Source organism: Brachyhypopomus gauderio, chromosome 15 (genome assembly GCF_052324685.1).
Source record: "Brachyhypopomus gauderio isolate BG-103 chromosome 15, BGAUD_0.2, whole genome shotgun sequence".
Taxonomy (NCBI): Eukaryota; Metazoa; Chordata; class Actinopteri; order Gymnotiformes; family Hypopomidae; genus Brachyhypopomus; species Brachyhypopomus gauderio.
In genome coordinates this window covers 8,861,317-8,878,914 of record NC_135225.1, presented here as the reverse complement: position 1 = coordinate 8,878,914, position 17,598 = coordinate 8,861,317, and the positions used below count along the sequence as shown (strand labels likewise).

Here is a 17,598-nt window from a genome sequence, read left to right as displayed (position 1 = left end):
TGCTATGACAACATCTCTCCCAGACGACATCTCCATACATAGACTGATTAAAAAAAAATGCTTTGGAATGAGTTGCGCTCATACAGCCTGCGTCAAAGCAGAAATTCCTACACTGACCCTATGATTTGTGAATGAAGGCATAATTATCCCCACGGCCTGTTCCATTATCTATAAAAGAATGCTGGGTTAAAATAATAAACTGGAGCGTGTGCATTTGAAAACAAGTGTGTTTGAGGAGGACTGGTGGGATGATTTGGGCACACACTGTACCATCACAGATCTTGGTGACGTGCAGCACACACACTCCCACTGAACCTCCCACTTCCACCCGGCCCAGCACGGCTCCTTTCAGGAGCATGTGACAGATTTCGTCGTGGAAGACGCCGCCAACGTCCCGATGCGGTACGAAGGTGCGCTACGAGGGCAAGACGGCGGAGGGGAACAGCCCCCGAAGGGGTGGAGTCTTCATGGCTTCCCCTCGAGAACAGGATGACTGACTCGTCGCCGCAAGACTCGGGTGTCCCGTCATTGCTGAGCGGCACAAGGACATGATGCAGCTGACCAGTCCCAGCCTAATGTCTGCAGGTGGGGGGAGGCCAGGCCTTCTGAGCCCACGGCTCTGGAAAAGTTGGAGATGATTTCACCTTTGTAATGAATGTGAATATTTTTCTAGGCGTCTACATGATGCTGAATTTTAACTGCTGAATTCAAGAGATTTCCTGTGGTCTACACACCTGCATTCTAATAGCATTCACTAGGGTTGGAGGATATATTGTTAATTGCAGTTGCAACACTGGCCTTTGCAGTATTGGTGTCCACCTTTAATACAGTAAACTTGAGCCAATCAATTTGTATCATTTGCTATAAGCAATTAGACCTGTATTCGATTTTCCTGTTTGTTCTGAATGTGCTTTGATACATCACACCAAAGCCAAGTAATTTTTGTCAGAGTCACAAACACCAAGTTATCAACACGGTACATCAGTTATCAGGAGTTCATTACTGTGCTCCCATCATATTGCCTGGTACCACCCAATCACCATATGTAGCAGCATAATCCCAATATTACTTAAAATTATGGTCATAGCATTCACGGATCTAAAAACAGAGCAGCGGATAATAATAATAACTGCTCACATAACTCCTAAAATAGGACAATTGGAAAAATATGCATGGGTGTTTTTTTGTTATTAATCAGATTAGTCATTATTAATAAATAAAATAAATATGGTGATGTTTACCACAGATTTCAGGACTGTGCACAGGTGTATATAAACACAAACTGAACCATCAAAATGTATCAGCGCATCAGCATGTTTGTGCAGCTGTGTACCGTTAACTAGATCACTGATCAGTGAAACATAACCAAACATTAGTCTGGCGATAGCCTTATTTTTAACCCTATGGCGAGCTAAATGAGAATTACATGAAAAAATATATAATGTAAATATAAACATTTTCTGCAGGGCTATATGGCTCTCCATCATGAGGGCATATTAGCATGAGCAGAGGCCATTGCAGTTTCACAAGTCACTACTGCAGAGACCTTTGGATGTCTGGTAGGACCATCAGGAGACACATGCAGTTCTAAGATTTGTGGCTTCCAATTTTCCAGCTCATTTTGGTATAAAATGAAGTGAGGCACATGTGCAGGTTTGCAACAGTTGCATTCAGACTTGGCGGGCCATGCTTCCTTAAGATCCTTTCTCGTTTGGTCATAGAAGCATTCTGGCTATTCACCATCATGTCTTAAGCTAGCTAGCTAATTAGCATCAGCTTGGCTCTGATCCACAATGACCCGCCCTGTAAACAAGCACATACCTTCTTCCACTCTGCTGCATCTTCATCCTGATGGCCCGCTCCAAACAGCTCCGCAATTTCACAAGACGACAAACCACACAAATAATAATAATATAAAGTCCTCCAGATTACCAGGTGGAATATCAGACCACAGACGAGCCAAAATCAATGCAGAACATCCTCTAAATTCCATACGGCCCTTTGCTCAGCGAGTGTGTGGAGATAATCCCACAAGTGTGAACACACCATGCTGTCTGTTCCATAAACGTCCCGAGTCAGGCCTTGCTGAACATTGCTCGAGACATTAGTCTCAGCAAATCAACAAAGATGATCGATGTTGTAAACCTAACAGGCAAACAAACATCATCCAATCTGGCCCTCCCAATGGCTTTGAAGGATGGTGCTAGATTTACTTATTTTACAATCTGCAATAGGCAGTCAGAATGAAATTCAAGTTTTATTTTATTGTTTAATTTATTTAATTTGTTCTATTCAATTTGATTATTGGTTATTTTTATATTAATTTCACTATTCAAATTTAAAATTGTATGTTACGGATCAGAATGCATTTATTTTTTTATTCCATTTTAAATATACATGTCCTTATTTAATAATGACATATTTGGCACTTAATGCTAAACAGGCAAACAATCTAGAGTTGCTTACTTATAGTCATAGAACCGTTTATCAAATTTAGCATTGCTTTTATCCCCCCCAAGTTTCCCCTAAGCTTAGCAGTCATGCGCTACACTACCATAGCTCTACTTTAACCCTTAAAATTATTTAGGACAATTTCACACATTTCAGTATGAAATCTATTCTCTTAAATCAATTGGTGGAGATGCATAAAGATAATACTCAAGACCACAATCTAGAACACCCACAAGATGGATCATCTTACTCTCCCAGAGGCAGGTTCACTCAGAATATAATGACATCTGATAAAGGAGTAAAATGTATTTTACATATGCAGATTATTTATCTTAATCTAGATCCAACAAATCTGCATATCATTTGTTGCCTATCCAGAAAAAATACCCTCCACTGCCACCACCACCACCACCACCCAAGCCTCTAGCAGGGGTGCTGTTTATATGTGACTGATTGAGTGGGTGAGAGGTAATGATAAGGACACATTCACATTGAGCTCCCAGTCAACCCACCAATCTGTTCACAGGAACACAGCTTACTGTAGGGTGAGCAAATTAGTACGCATTTCACGTCAAGACCAACTATTAATTATGTGTCTCGTCAATCGCTCAAACCATCTTCTTTAGGACTAGAAAAGCCTTTCTGGATTGTCCACGGATCATGCAAATTTTAGTTTTCATATAAAGACAGATCTGTCTGATCCATGACGTCCCAGTATTCAAACGTCATGTCACAATCCACCTTGCATGCTTCTCAAAAGAGTGTGTGACAGAGCTGGGTTTACAATACACATTTTAATTAGTACACGTATTTAATCATCGTTCAATGAATACAAAGAGCTTCATTTCAAGCAAAGCAATACGAGTGTGTCCTGGAAGTCCAAAGTTCAGATCTACTGTTCAAACAGCAGCAAAATGCTGGAATACGTCGCGGTTCAGCGTCATCGGTCCTTTACCACTACCAGGAAAAGCAAAGCTGTTGTCATCATACTACAACTTATTATAGTGGACAGTGCATGAAATGAGCCCAGACATTTCTTTTAATCATTGTTACAAGTGCCACACAGTTGAACTCGTATGCACCAGTGTGTCTACGCACACACTGTATGCACGTGTGTGAGGGCGTGTGCGCGCCCGTCTGTGAACAAGTGATCGGAGTGTGAAGGTATGCAAGAAAAGGACAGGGACAGCAGTCAGTGTGACGAGCAGACGCAACGGGCACTGGGATAGGGAGAAGAAAAAAAGGGAGAAAGAGCAAGAAAGGGAAAAGCAAGAGAAAATGGTGAGTAGAGACAGGCAGAGGGAGAGAGACAGGTAGAGAGAGAGAGCTCGAGAGACAAAGAAAGGAAAGACAGGCAAAGGGAGAGGGAGAGAGAGTGAGTGAACAGCTGAGGGTCGAGACAGCTGGCAGGAAATACGAGCACCTAAAGAGAATCTTTAACCCTTCACACACCACACTGAAATCTACATACTGTGTACGGACACCTAATGATGGGTCTCATTTGCAGAAATCTGCAGCATTGCTTACTTTAGTTATTGGTAGTCTGGGATTATTTTAAAGGAAAATGAGAAATTTTAGTATTTGAGTTCTGCATACATGTATCACTAGACAGGACCCACAGTGACACAGCAGTCATAAACGACCCCCCCGCCCGACACAAATGTTCAAGAACAGAGGTCTGGCTGACAATGTTATTCTGAGAACAGATGCATTGTGGGGGATGGAGAAGGTCAAGTCATGACAGGTTAGTATTACGATGAACAGTTAATCTCTCACACAATTGAAGAACAGTTTGAGCTGTTTATATATTTGAATATTTAGTGTGTGTATATTATATATATACACTAAATTCAGATATATAAAATATATATAATAGATATATAAAAACATTTACTACTTAAAGACTGCAATTTTAATCATGTTTAGAAGCAGTTAAACATTTCCACACACAAGTAGAATGAAAAAACCATAAAATTCTTTCTGGGTTTTGTTTGTTTTGAGGAGTATGCTGTAGATAAAAAGAATGTGGTACCACATCAACATCACCATGCCAAAGGTTTCGCTCTGGCAATGCAGTGAAAAAGAACATTTAAAAATGCACAAGCACGCACTCGTATTCACAACACACACACAGCGATCACCTTCCTCAGGACACACTGCATACCTCTTTACTGTAACAGGCTCTGCCAAGAGCTTTGCTCCAAAAAGTGACATTCAAAGCCCTAAACCAGCCCAGAACTGTGGACTAATGAAATAATTAGAAAGAGCTTGTGTCCTTCAGCCTCCACACATACCGAAGCACTGCTGGAAGCCGTTTCACAACGAACATGTCCATCACTTCAGTGATGAACTTCTTTAGTCCCGTTACCAGACTCCATTCTATCAAGGATTTTGGAGAAAGTTATTGCCCAACACCGTGAAATATTCCAATCTGGTTCCAGAAACATTACACCACAAAATCACTGTAAGCCAAAATGGTTAATGACCCCCATCTTGCTTCAGCTTGTGAATAGCCCCCTTTCAGTACTTTTGGACTTTGGAAGTTTTTCCCTGGTTTAAATTTTATTTGATGGACTTGTACCAAACAAGATCTGAAAATGCAATATGGTGTACCAGAGAGTTCTATTTTAGGCCTCTTATCATTATCCATTTATATATAAACTCTAGAAATGATGCATTATAACATTTTTCCATGAGCCAGCATCAGGGTTACACAAAAGTCCTAAAAGGCCTGATGACCAGAAACATCCTTACTCTTAAATTATTAGAATTCAAACAGAGGTAATATAGATAATAGAAGTACTGATGTCAGGCATGATTCAGCTCAAGATAATGTTGGTGATTGTAATTTATCTTCCAATTATACATAATGCTGAGAAATTAGTTGAATTTCTAATAACAGCTCAATTAGACTACTGCAACGTCACTGACCGATTGCGTGGCTATTTCCAAGTAAACTTCAGTCAGGAACGTAGTGGTCATAGTAGGAACATAGCATCCTGTTAAGTTCCACAATGACAGCAAAGTTTTACTCATGACCTTTAATGCCCTTAATGACAGTTGTGTCGTCTCCTGAAAGGTCAGGTAGCCACTTCAGTCATCTTAGGAGGGCTTGATGCCAGCCCTTAGGACCATTTGCAATTCATCTGGTAGAAGCTCCTCTCACCCACTCATATCTAACAAACCATGTAAAGAGTAGATTTGGGAAGCAAAAATAAAAGTTATTAGACTATTATTAGCCCCATGGTCTGGATGCCACATACACTGGTATTTCAAGATTTGTTTAGTTGCAACGGCTTCCATTGCTAATCTGTTAGCATAAAGTCCTGCCTAACCTTCACAACTGTTCAGATAATCCCTGCGACAAATAGGCCTCAGTAGCAGGTGGTGTTGGTTGGCTAGGAGAGCATAGAACAGTTACAATGTATTCAAATATGATGCATTTCTTAATGATGGTTAAATGAATAAAGATCTGAATAAATCTTGAATAGATCTTGAATCAATCTACTCAATTGAGTCAATCTACTCTAAAAAGTTGTTTGTTTGTTTATGGCAATATCACACGAGGCATGCTTGTTGGGTTTTTTTTTTTTTTTTTTTTTTTTTACTGTAAGCCTTAGGACTCACCACTCTACAGTTGCTTTGTAAACAACCAGTTGTGAACTAGTGGGCCATTTGTCATGAATGTCCGTTTGAATGGCCATCTATGTCATGGCCCATGTTGCTAGATAACTGCCATTTTCTTCACTTGGGAAAAACAAAAAATGTGAAAAAAAAACTGCAGACATCCCTCAAGAAGGAAAGCGGACTCCATCCCAGTGGTTGTATGGATCCAGGCAACAGTATATCGCAGGAATTCATAGCTTGTACTTCCCCAACTTAACTGCATATGAAATCTTAAATAAATAAAAGGCCAAAATGGGAGGTCCTTATTAACAATTTACAAGATGCAATAACTCCCTTCCCCTCCATCTGTGTTTCAGTGCTTCAGAGTTTAATAAACGTGAGGGGAGTGGGGACTAATAGATGGGGGGGGCACCTACAGCTCCACCATGCACCGCTCTTAGGAAACTACACCTTTAAAACACACTCACTGAACTGAGACGTGAGATTTGAGACCATTAACAAAGCAATACAAATGACCAAAGCACAGTCAATTAATCCACACACACACACACACACACACACACACACACACACACACACACACACACACACACACACACACACACACACACACACACACACACACACACACACACACACACACACACACACACACACACACACACACACACACACACACACACACACACACACACACACACACACACACACACACACACGACAAAGGCCAAGCAGGGTTGTCATTATAGACTGTCTGCATTAGTTTAGGCAGCAGTGGGCTAATGGCCACGAGAAAAGTGTGTGTGCCGGCCGACACCCCATCTGAGAGGCAATAGAACCAGCTAGCGTGCTGCAGCCGAAGAAGACCAGCATTACATCACCAGAGCTCGGTGTTAAGTGTGCTACTATCTTAGCTCGTCCACCAACTCACTACACACCTCACTGCAATGCTTCATCTACATAACTAATTACGGCCACCACGACGAGAACCACAGATCACTTTACAGTGCCAACAAGGCTTTACGTTGTGGCGTTTACTGCTCACAACAGACAGCATTTGTGTAGCTCGGGGTGAAGAAAAAAATAAATAAAAATGTATAGAACTAAGCTCGTCAAGTTTAATTGAAATGAGTAAATTATATAAATTTGGAGGTAGTGAGAAAACAAGGTCTTTGTGATGGGGTGTTGAGCAGAGAGCCAGTGTGCTCGTCAGTGGCCTGCAGTCCAGCACGACGCTCTCCTACTCCACCTCCTCCACCCACACAGCTCCCACTCGCTGGCTCCCATCTCCCGCCTGTCACCCTGCCAATGATATGGAATTCACGGCTCCATTTGGGACTGCTAAAAAAGGCAAGGCAGCCCAAGTTGCAGAGGTGTAGCCAATCAGCAGTGACCTGTCCTGCTCCTCACAGCAGCATAAGGCCTCTCGAGCCCCTCCCCCGTGTGGCACACTGACACATTGCTCAACATTACCAACACTCTGACCCCCCCCCCCCCCCCCCCCCCCCCCCTCGCGGTAAAAGTGTCGGTCACCAACGTCCTGCGTCTTGCTGTCTTCTCCACTCGCCTGCCCTGACATATTCTACCTCAGTCACTTCCTTTTGCTCTCCGTCACACTGCATGTGTATGTGTGTTTCTCTAGGTCTTTCTCTTCTACCAGACACCCTATTTAGGGCCTGTGCTGTGATAAGGCTGCATATCTCAGTAAATTGACTTTCCATTATCTCAGTGACACTCGGCTGTCACTCGCCCTCTCCCTCCCCGTCTCTCTTTCAGCACCTTGCCCAAGACAGCTGGGAACTTCAGAGGAGGGGGGAAAACAGAGAAAACACATGCTCTCTCTCAGCCATTTGCACACTAATGTACACAAGGCTGATGAATGAGTTGGAGCGGCAGAGCTGGTGAGATGGATTACACTGTTACAGGGGAGATCTTAATTCATTTATCAAACAGATCACAACAGCAAAGCGAGTGTGGAGAAAATATAACTGTACTTTATTTTTTTTTTTTTAAATAGAGGAAATGCTTAATGTACACATACGTGTGCATACGTACACAGCGTGTTCAACTGCTATTAGAGGTCTTACATGTGCAATCAAACGTGCTATTTGATTTTAGCTATCGTTATACATGTTACATACATACAAAATAGTATAAATGAATAGGACCAGTCGATTTTTATATAATGGGAAGCTGATCTCCATTTGACACCTTGAGGTGAAGTGAAGACAGCCTTGGGTGATTTTAGGCGAATTGACCAGCTATTTATACAGGCTACAGCCTGGAGCCAAGCCTGACAATGTTCGGAATGGGAAAACTTGCCCAAGTAAAAACAACCATTAATGACAAACTCTGCCCCACTGGCGGGGAGCAGTACGGGGCAGGCAGGGACCCAGGGCACTGGGGAGAGAGGACAGCACGCCTGGGACACAGCCATGTTTAAGAGTCACAGTGATGGAGAAGGATGTACATTTCTCTAATGGGGGCTTGAGCAAAAACCACCCACGGCCAGGTGTAATCACGCCGTCAGTCACGCCCTGATGCGTAGAAGCACTGGACGGATGTGGCTTTTATAGTTAGAAGGAGGAGAAACCGTGAATGAGAGCTGGGCCCACGTGCGTCATATGCATAGTGCTGTCTCTTGGGGACAGAGAGCACAAACGGTCACCTCACGGTTATCCATTTCAATAGGCTGTTGGCCAACAAAAGGACCTTACATGGCTGCTTGTTAAATTCTCCGGTTAGCTCAAGAGCAACACATTTAATTTCTCTCTACTATGTACAAGTGCAGGAGATCCTGTACTATGGCCTCACATGACCCAGTGAGGCTAAGGATGATCTTGGGTGGTTGTTGGTTCTGAGGTTCTAACTGGATCACCACTGGTTGTCTCTCTGGTCAGTCTAATACTGCACAAGATGACACTATGGATGGGAATTTTCCCTGGCAAAATTCCTCATAAATGTGACCCTGCACAATTCTTTGTGAGCCTGTGAGAGTGGAAAAAGTCTTACTAGGAAGGTGCTCACTTCATAACCAGGACATCAACATTTACATTTAGGGATTACGTTTTTTTTTTTATTTCGGAGTAGTCCCAGACATACGCCTCTTGGTAGTCTGGAAATCAGGTCTTGTCCTACTGCTAACCAAGACCTCAGAACCACCTCATTCCCCCTCAGAATCGTTTCACTCGAGGACTTTGCAAACAGCAGAAATGAGGATCACCCCCCAGACTGCCACATCTATAGACCGTGCTGCTTGGTTTTAAAAGCAAAACCCCTCACTGTACCAATGCCAATGCACTGAGCCTTGTTTTAAATATACATCCTCCCCATCACTTCACTATATAAAAAAAAGAGTAAAGAAAACAGTGGAGTCCAAAGACAGCTGCAGCTTATAAGGAATGTGAGGGGCCCCCGGCCAAGAGACTGAGCGGGGAAACGCTACCATATATGGGCATGGAGGCAGAATCAAGTTTTTTATCAATGAGAGGTGCGAGCTCGAGTGTGTCCGAGCCAAGGTGACTTGGGGTGTAAAACCTGGCACCCATGCCACCCCAGAGATCGCGATGACACGGACGTGGCCGCCACCACAGGACACGCGAACCTGCACCCCCACGTCAGGGGGTGGTGCTGCCCAGGACGAGCAGGCGAGGACAGCGGGGGGGGGGGGGGGGGGGGGGGGGGGGGGGGCATCAGCCGCACATGATGCTGGCTTAGTCATACTTTGCATAACCATCCTTCTGCAGAGCAAAGCTGATTTGTCTTGAAATGGAAACTGTTGTAAGATGTTCCAGAACGACAGCATGGTGTTATTAGAGGGGGGAGGCAAGATCAATTTGTGGTTGTGTTTTAAGGCATCAGGAGTAACCTTTATAATTCAAGACCATATGGAACAGAACTGCAAATTATGCTGAACAGAAATATGGGACAACAAACGACATTTGATGTTATTACCAGAAAAATACATTCTTAAACTCAAATGGTGCATCATTTGTCTATGAGCTTTTCAAAATTAATAAATAAATAGAATAGCAAATCAGAGTTGTAAAAAGGTTCTTATTTAGAAAAACATAGACTTCATGGTTCATACAAAGACCTTTGACATAGCTTTACTCTCATGTGGCCTGTGAGAACTACTCGGGGTTCTAGTAGGAATCTGTCTCCTTCTGAAAGGTCGCCCAATAAACCATGGAGCCTTTTAGAGCGATTAAAAATGACTTACTACAAATTGGAATAAGCCCACAAATTGCAAGCAATGGAGGTCATCAGAAGTTCAACTCTTCGTAATTGGCTCAAAGTTTGACATGAAACATTACTGTGCGCAGGCACACGCAGACGCAGTCCTCACAAGGAGCTGCGAGAAGTCGTTCTGAACGCTGACTGAACACGAGGCATAGTAAACCAGAGTAAACCCCAACTGCAGTGCATCAAACAAGAAACTGTAAGTGTTTTGCCAAGAGCATGGGCAAGTGAAACCCTAGATGGCGGAGGAGCATTAGAGCTGAGCATTGTGGAAGCGACCGTGGGCCTTTGTAGGGTCCATTTTGGACCGGCTTGAGAGAGTTAAGCAGAAGGATTCACAACTCCCAGAGTAGCACATCAAACCAGAGCTCTCCCAAAAACAGACTCCTCCTCAACACAGGTGAAAGAGAAAACTCATCCATACTCCCTGGAGCTGGAGGCCATGTTGATCTAGAAACAGCTTCCCTGCCAGAATTCTGACTTAATCATTAAAGGAATGATTTATGGTATGGGAGTTACACATTTTCAAATTTTACATCATGCTAATTGTGTGGTCACGTGTTCCGATTAATTATTAACCATGTTCGTCTCGAAGCTCAAACTAACCAAGAAGCAAAAATTGTACACCGAAGATGTTTTGCGAAGTAGAAAATTGTTGTGGGTTCGACTTTCTCCACTGCCTTGCACCCCATGCTTGATGAAGAAATGGTTCTAATACCCCATGGTTGATGAAGGCATGGTTCAATTACCCAAGGCCCATGAAACAGTGCCCTCGTGCTCACCTTTGTTTCACCGAGGCTCTCCGACTCAGACACCTGATAGGTAAGGTCAGTCTCCTCGAAGCCCGTGGCGCTCATGCGCTGGTCCATGGACGGGTCCGAGCGGGGCGGAGAGTCGGGGGAGTTGAGGCAGGTCTGGATCAGTGCCTTCCCCGTCTCGCTGGTGATCATGGGCTGGAGTTTACGCGTGGCAAATGTGTAGACGTGCCCCGTCTCACTGGCCACCAGGAGCAGGACCTGCGTCCCTGTTAGAGTGGAGAGCTCGTACGCCTGCCATGAGGAGAAAATGCGGGACAAACGTTAGCTGTGAGGCCTGGAGCACGTGTTCCCTACGGACGGTGGTCGTTGATTGGGACCTCCAGGGTAGGGTCTAATATTTCACATTAGCATGAAAGCTTGGTCTCACATGGCACCTTTGCTCTTACACGCTTGCACCATTTCCTTCTTTACCATTACTGCAAGATGGGTTTACTAACCACTTTCGCTTCTGCAGCAGACTATTTGATGTGGAGTGGGACAAACATGTAATTAAACTTAATTACATTCTAGTGACACTTGCAAAGAAATGTCTAGTATAATAGTTCAAAGCAATATGGTATATAGTACAACAGCAAAATGGCATATTTGAGATAAAGACACAGTCTTTCTATGAACAGATAACCCTTTAGTCCTTTACTCAAAATCCTCAAGCAATGTCCTTACCAGAACGTTTCTGCTCTAACAACTTATGTATAGCCTCATGTTGACAAAATTACACATCTTACCAGCCCTGGGCCAAGAGACATTAAAGAAAAAGAACCAGAGGTTTGATAGTCAGCAATGAGAGGAGAGTGTGTGGTTCTACATTTCATAGTGAGCCCTGTCGGAAATGCTGGAGCCAGCTGAGGAAAGAGAGTTTTCGTTCGGAGGAGCTGCACTCTTGACCTCTGACGTATGGCTGAAGCGTATCTAAAATAACAGAAGATAAGGCTCCAAAAACAGAGTGCCTGATACTGTGAGGATCCCCGTGTCCTCCTTGGTGAACGGGGGCTGTGGATGGCAGGGTAGCTGCTGGTGTGGTAACTGGGACTCAACAGGTCACATCCCCTGCAAAGCATTGTAGGATTAAGCTCTCTCTCACCAGACACCCACACAATAAAATGTTTTAGGTACTAGTGTAACTAGTGCATGGAAATTGGCGAAGACTGAAAGCATTTCTAAGAAGCGTTGCAGTACTTTGGGGCCTGTAGAACACCTACCATTACTGTACAATGGGGCATAGGGTGGGGGTCAAAATCAACCCAACCGGTTATTTTAAATCACCACCTCCAGTCTCAGTACTTAAGTCATGGTACTAGAGAATATTTTTAGAAAGTACATTAATTTATTTCTCTGCCTTAGCACAAATACAACTCATAAGCATACAAACACTTCAAAGATGTGACCCGTCTTTATTTCTGCACTATGCATCATTACGCATCATCACAGAGGAGAAACTGCACATCCTCTTGTGTATTCACATGGCTCCATAATTTAAAATGCAGCACTAAACAATTAGTGAGCATCCACTGAGGGGTTTGCTGGAATGAAGATGTTTGTGTACCAGTTTATTAGGGTCATCAAGCGCTCTTCTTTGAGAACACAATTAACACTGCTGACAAATGGTGCTTTCTGACTTGGACTAAGGACAAGAGGATATCACTACCAAGCCAAAAGTATCGCTAATTGCATTTCGGGTGGAAATATTCTAGCCAACGAGACAACTGCAAACTTTGCCCATCTAAACATAATCTGGATTCAAAAGGTTTCAGATTATTAAAAACAATTTCTGCAGCACATTGCGTTCCTGAATATATCCAACTCACAGGCCTTTTTCCACTCTCTCGAACACTAAACCAGTCTGTGCAGTGAACATTGATGAGGAAGATTTGCTTCACTCTCATCAGATCAGCAGTGATGAAGCATGAGGAAGGAGCCAGACCAAGCAGCCTGTAGGCGCATGCGGAGATGAACAGATATGGGCACCTCACAGCAGCCAAATGGGCATCGCAACCCTGGCCATCCCTTGGGGCCTAGTATCCTCTCCTGCTCACAATCCTGCATCAGCACCAGTCTCAGCAAGATGGGAGAGATGGTTGCCTGGACACAACAGCTACAGTCCAATAGTTTAAGGCAAGCAGCATTTACAGTTTAAGGAGCAGCGAGTGCAGGCTAAACATTTAGCCCAAGCCATTTCCACTCAACAGATAAAACGGCATGATCGCTGAATCTTAACTTGGCTGCATTGTGTGACATTTTTGGAGAACCTGCGTTCTGAGATTAGCAACCAAGTAAAGGTGTAAATTAATTCTGTGAGGCACAAAATACAATCCACAGCCCACACAAAAAAACTCTGGCCTGAGCAAAACTCACAATGTGAGACTGCATATACTGTGTTCCAATCTGTCGCTGCCTGGCTGTGTTTAAAAGTAAAGATTTGGTTGTGCAGAAGACTACAGCAAATTTGGCCTTTGATTAAACAGCGAGTTGTTGAACTCCTTTATTTCCACGACAATGAGAAAGATGCGGGACAATGAGCCAAGATACAGGCCGTTAAAAAAGAAAAAAAGCATTTTGTCTGGATGTTCTTGTCTGTAGAAGATAATCATTTTCTACTGAAGCTGAATTTATGTGGTGTTCGCTGTGCAAGAATGCTAAACTGTAGGCAGAGACGGATAGAAAGACAGTGAAGGAACCAGGCCTCAGCTCTCACTAGTACTGCTCAGAACTCCACCGAATAAAGGGTCAACAAAAGAGCCGTCTGGGTGGGGGTTCAGCCCAGTGGAAAGAAAGCTTTTCAAAGTTTAACTTGCATTTTTGAAAAAGACAGATAGTTATCAGAGCACAAGTAAGTTATTGGGTGGATGGGCTCTGAGGATGAGGTTTTAACCTCCAGACCAGATGAGGCTGTGAGAGGCAGCCAGGTGGGAGGAGTTTCACCGTCAGCAGAAGCTGCCATCCAGCAGGTGGTTGTGGGTCCCACGCTGGAAGGAGAGCACTGCAGTACATAACACTGAACCTTGCTGCCGTGACAACAGCTACCTGTTTGGACAGCTGTCAAAGCCCACAGCGGAGGCCAAAGTCGCAAAGTGACTAAAGGCGTGAGGGCAGACGATGGCTCCCTACAGGCAGACGATGGCTCCCTACAGGCCTGCCTACAACAACAACACACAAAGCAGTCAGAGTGTAATCACCCTCACTACCTGCTCCATATATTTATGCATTACCCCAATATATGCAGAACATCTGAGGCACTGCTGACAAAACCACGTCTGCATTCGGTTTAACTCCTGAACTCGGACCATCAAGCCAACCATTACCAATCTGTGTGGAGGTGGCACCGTGTCTCGGAGAAACTACATTTGTGTGCAGGAATGACAAAGTCGACTACAAATCAGCTTCCTGAATGTAGCTTGAACTTGGCTCATGGCGGCCTGAGATCAAGATGAAGCCAAGAACTACGGGCCCCAGCGCTCATGTGCGTACGGCACACACAGAGCTGCCCAGCCCGGCCACCTCGTGTCTACTGATCACCAGAGCAGCTGCGCAGCTTCACTGCACTAACGCCACCGACGTCCCTGCAGCCCGGGAGGCACAGATAGAGAGATCAGCCCAACATGATCCCGGCATGGTGAGTGGTGAGGACTGGTCAGTGAAGAGGAAAGGCACTCCCATGCCCAAGAGAGGGGTCTGTGTGCCCGCTGGGACACGCTGCCCCGGACTGCCCCATCTGGGGCCCCTGCCAACATAGCCAGGGAGGTGCAACCATGGCACCATAGCAGAGACTCCTTGCACCAAGTGCAAATAGTAACCAGATCATTTGTAGCTTGATCTTTAATCCAGCAGTGCCTTTACTTAAAAAATAAAGAGCTTGGCCCACGTCAATGGCTATAAAACCAGTAGAAATACTTCAGATTTCTGCTCTGTGGATGAATGCAATGTAACTGGAGTAGGAATCGGCCATTTGTGATTAAGGGAGCTAATCTAGAATGTAATCATTATAATCTGTCATAATCTTTTTTTGTTCTTTTATATTCTTATAAGGAGGAGGAATTTAGCTTAGATCAGGGTTCTCAGACAAGATCAGCTGACCCATATGGGGCCTGAATGAAAGAAAGCAGACGTGAAGAGTTTGTTTCCTCAGTGTGCTGGGAACAAGCCAATGACTTGCTCTACATTCTGACAATGAGTTTGTTCAGGTCACAGACAATATACTCAAAACAGCCTTCAGTTTGTCCTGTTTCACAAATGAAGTGAGTGCGCTTTGTTTTTGTATTTACCAGCAATTTCTAAAACAACCTCTTATCGGGACATTTGTGGCAATCATTCAAAATTGACATCCTAAAATATTTAAAGTTAAACTTCATTGATGGAGGCGCTTCATGCAGGTCAAACCCTCTGTGTGTGTGTTTAAAGAAGAGTGGTGGTGGTCAGAAATAGAGAATGTCAGTTGCTCTTTTCTATTTAAAGCTCACAGGCAGTGGGGTCTGTTGTGACTTCCAGTCACCATGCGCCAGAGCAGAGGACATGTAATACCACCGTCTCAATTACAGCGGAGAGAAAGAGACAGGGAGAGTGTGTGTGTGTGGGGGGGGGGGGGGGGGGGGGGCACAGGGAGAAAAAGTTCACGTGCAGTTGAAAGACCTTCTACTCACATCCCACAACACGTCCAGTGTGTGTACGTCCCAGTCAAATGTGTACTGGGAACCAGCATGCAGCTCTGCTCACGTTATGGGGGGGGCAATTTCAGACACACACACATTGTGCCGTACATTAACGCCTGGATTTGGTCACTTGTACCTTTTGGATTAATCGCAGGGTCTTTTAATACCTAATGAAAAGGAGTTCTTGTGCAACATCTGACTTACTAAGGCGAGGACAGACTCAGACATGACACTGTAGTTCTTATAATAACTCACCTTCTTCATAATGCCCGTCTTTCTCTTGCTGAAAGTTGTGTATCGCCGCAACTTGTTGTCTATAAACTCCATCTTAATCTTCACTCGCCCACGTGTTTTCTTTCCTGGCTTTGCTCCAGCAACTCCGCCGGCGACCACACCGTAACCCCCCGGCGGCACCCCGGCCTCCTGCCCGGCCATGGCCGCTTCCATCTCGGCTCTCTCCCGCTTGACGCCCCTCCTGCTGTCCCCAGCCGAACCCATCGGCTCGTCCTCATCACCCGAGTCGGAGTCCGGGTCCGAGGCGCTGCACACCTGCGGTGCTCCCTCCTTATTCCGCTCGAACCTGCCGGGGACTCCCACCCCCGCGCCGTGACCTCCCATACCCGCCTGGCCGCCCGACTGCAGCGCGCTCAGCCCGGTCCCGTTCCCGGGTCTGACGCCGCCTCTCGAACCCACTCCGGGTCCGTTACCTCCTAGCATCCCTGTACCGTCTCCCAACCGTCCGGCTGCCCCGGTGAAGGGACCGACCCCGCTCGCTGTCTGCCCAGCCCGCGCAAGCCCTGGACGAAGCCCGCCACCGAGAACCACAGAACCGTGTGCGGCGTTGTTCCCCGATGCTGACCCGTTTCCACTCAGTGCCGACCCAGCCTGGCCAGATAACATCCTACTCACAGGAGAGAACTACACGCTTAAAGCGCCGATACAGCCTCCGGTGGATAAGTGCGTAGTGAACCCGTAACACGCACACGTTAAACCACCATAAACGTGACCGGGCACAGCCAGACAGCGCTGGGGGGGTGAAACGTCTGCCGAACTACCACGGCAAAGTTTTCAAAGTGATGCCGCCTCCGAGACCCTTCAGCCCGTGTCGAGACCGCCTCGCCTCCCCCGTTTCCCAAAACTCCGTGTACTCTCTCTAAAAGGAAACCGCGAACAGCGCATTCGCGATCAATCCGCCATGTCATGTAGTTCACGGCGTAAACTCGTAAAATGTCGACCGCGGTCCCTGCAAATGCACGGTCGTTCAAACGAAATCCTACAAACCTTTACCAAAGTCCATTTGAAATGAAATAATGAACGATACTATGTGTAGCTTCTAATATTCTGCCTGTCAGTGGACGAATCCGTCCGTGCAGATCTACTTTCCTCCATATAAAGAGATACAATGCTTCCTTTTAAGGAGTTGTCTCTCCTTATTTGGTGAGTCACAGTGACGCCCTCCGATTGGTTCGTGAAGGAATTGCTTACAACACGATTGGTCAAATGGTAAGTTAATTTGAATAAATACCAAAATGGTTGCGCTCGCGCAAACGTCATGCAGGAGGGGGGAGACACTACATACCCTGTTGGTCATAAATTATTTTGGAATAGAAATGACAGACACAGTTTGAAGTAGATAAGTTAATCAACAAGAGTTTAAACAGTACGCTCTGGACAATTCAACCCAAGCCATTATTCCTGTAAAATACCCGTCAATATAAAAAAGTGAAGACGTTCTCAACACTCTTTAATAGTCTGTTGACGTAAAGCATTTATAAAACATCCTCTCGCTCATGCTTTACCATATTTAAGACAACACC

The 17,598-nt window shown here is 45.0% G+C and overlaps 1 protein-coding gene across 1 annotated transcript in view; it reads right to left on the bottom strand.

Annotated features, from left to right (window-relative positions):
- srfb (serum response factor b) overlaps positions 1 to 17,192 on the bottom strand; it is a 23,221-nt gene extending 6,029 nt beyond the window's left edge. The window contains 2 exon segments of the mRNA XM_076975185.1: positions 11,103 to 11,369; positions 16,037 to 17,192. Of these exon segments, the coding sequence (XP_076831300.1) occupies positions 11,103 to 11,369; positions 16,037 to 16,681 (912 nt within the window). The 5' untranslated portion in view covers positions 16,682 to 17,192.
- Positions 17,193 to 17,598: the final 406 nt, after the last annotated feature.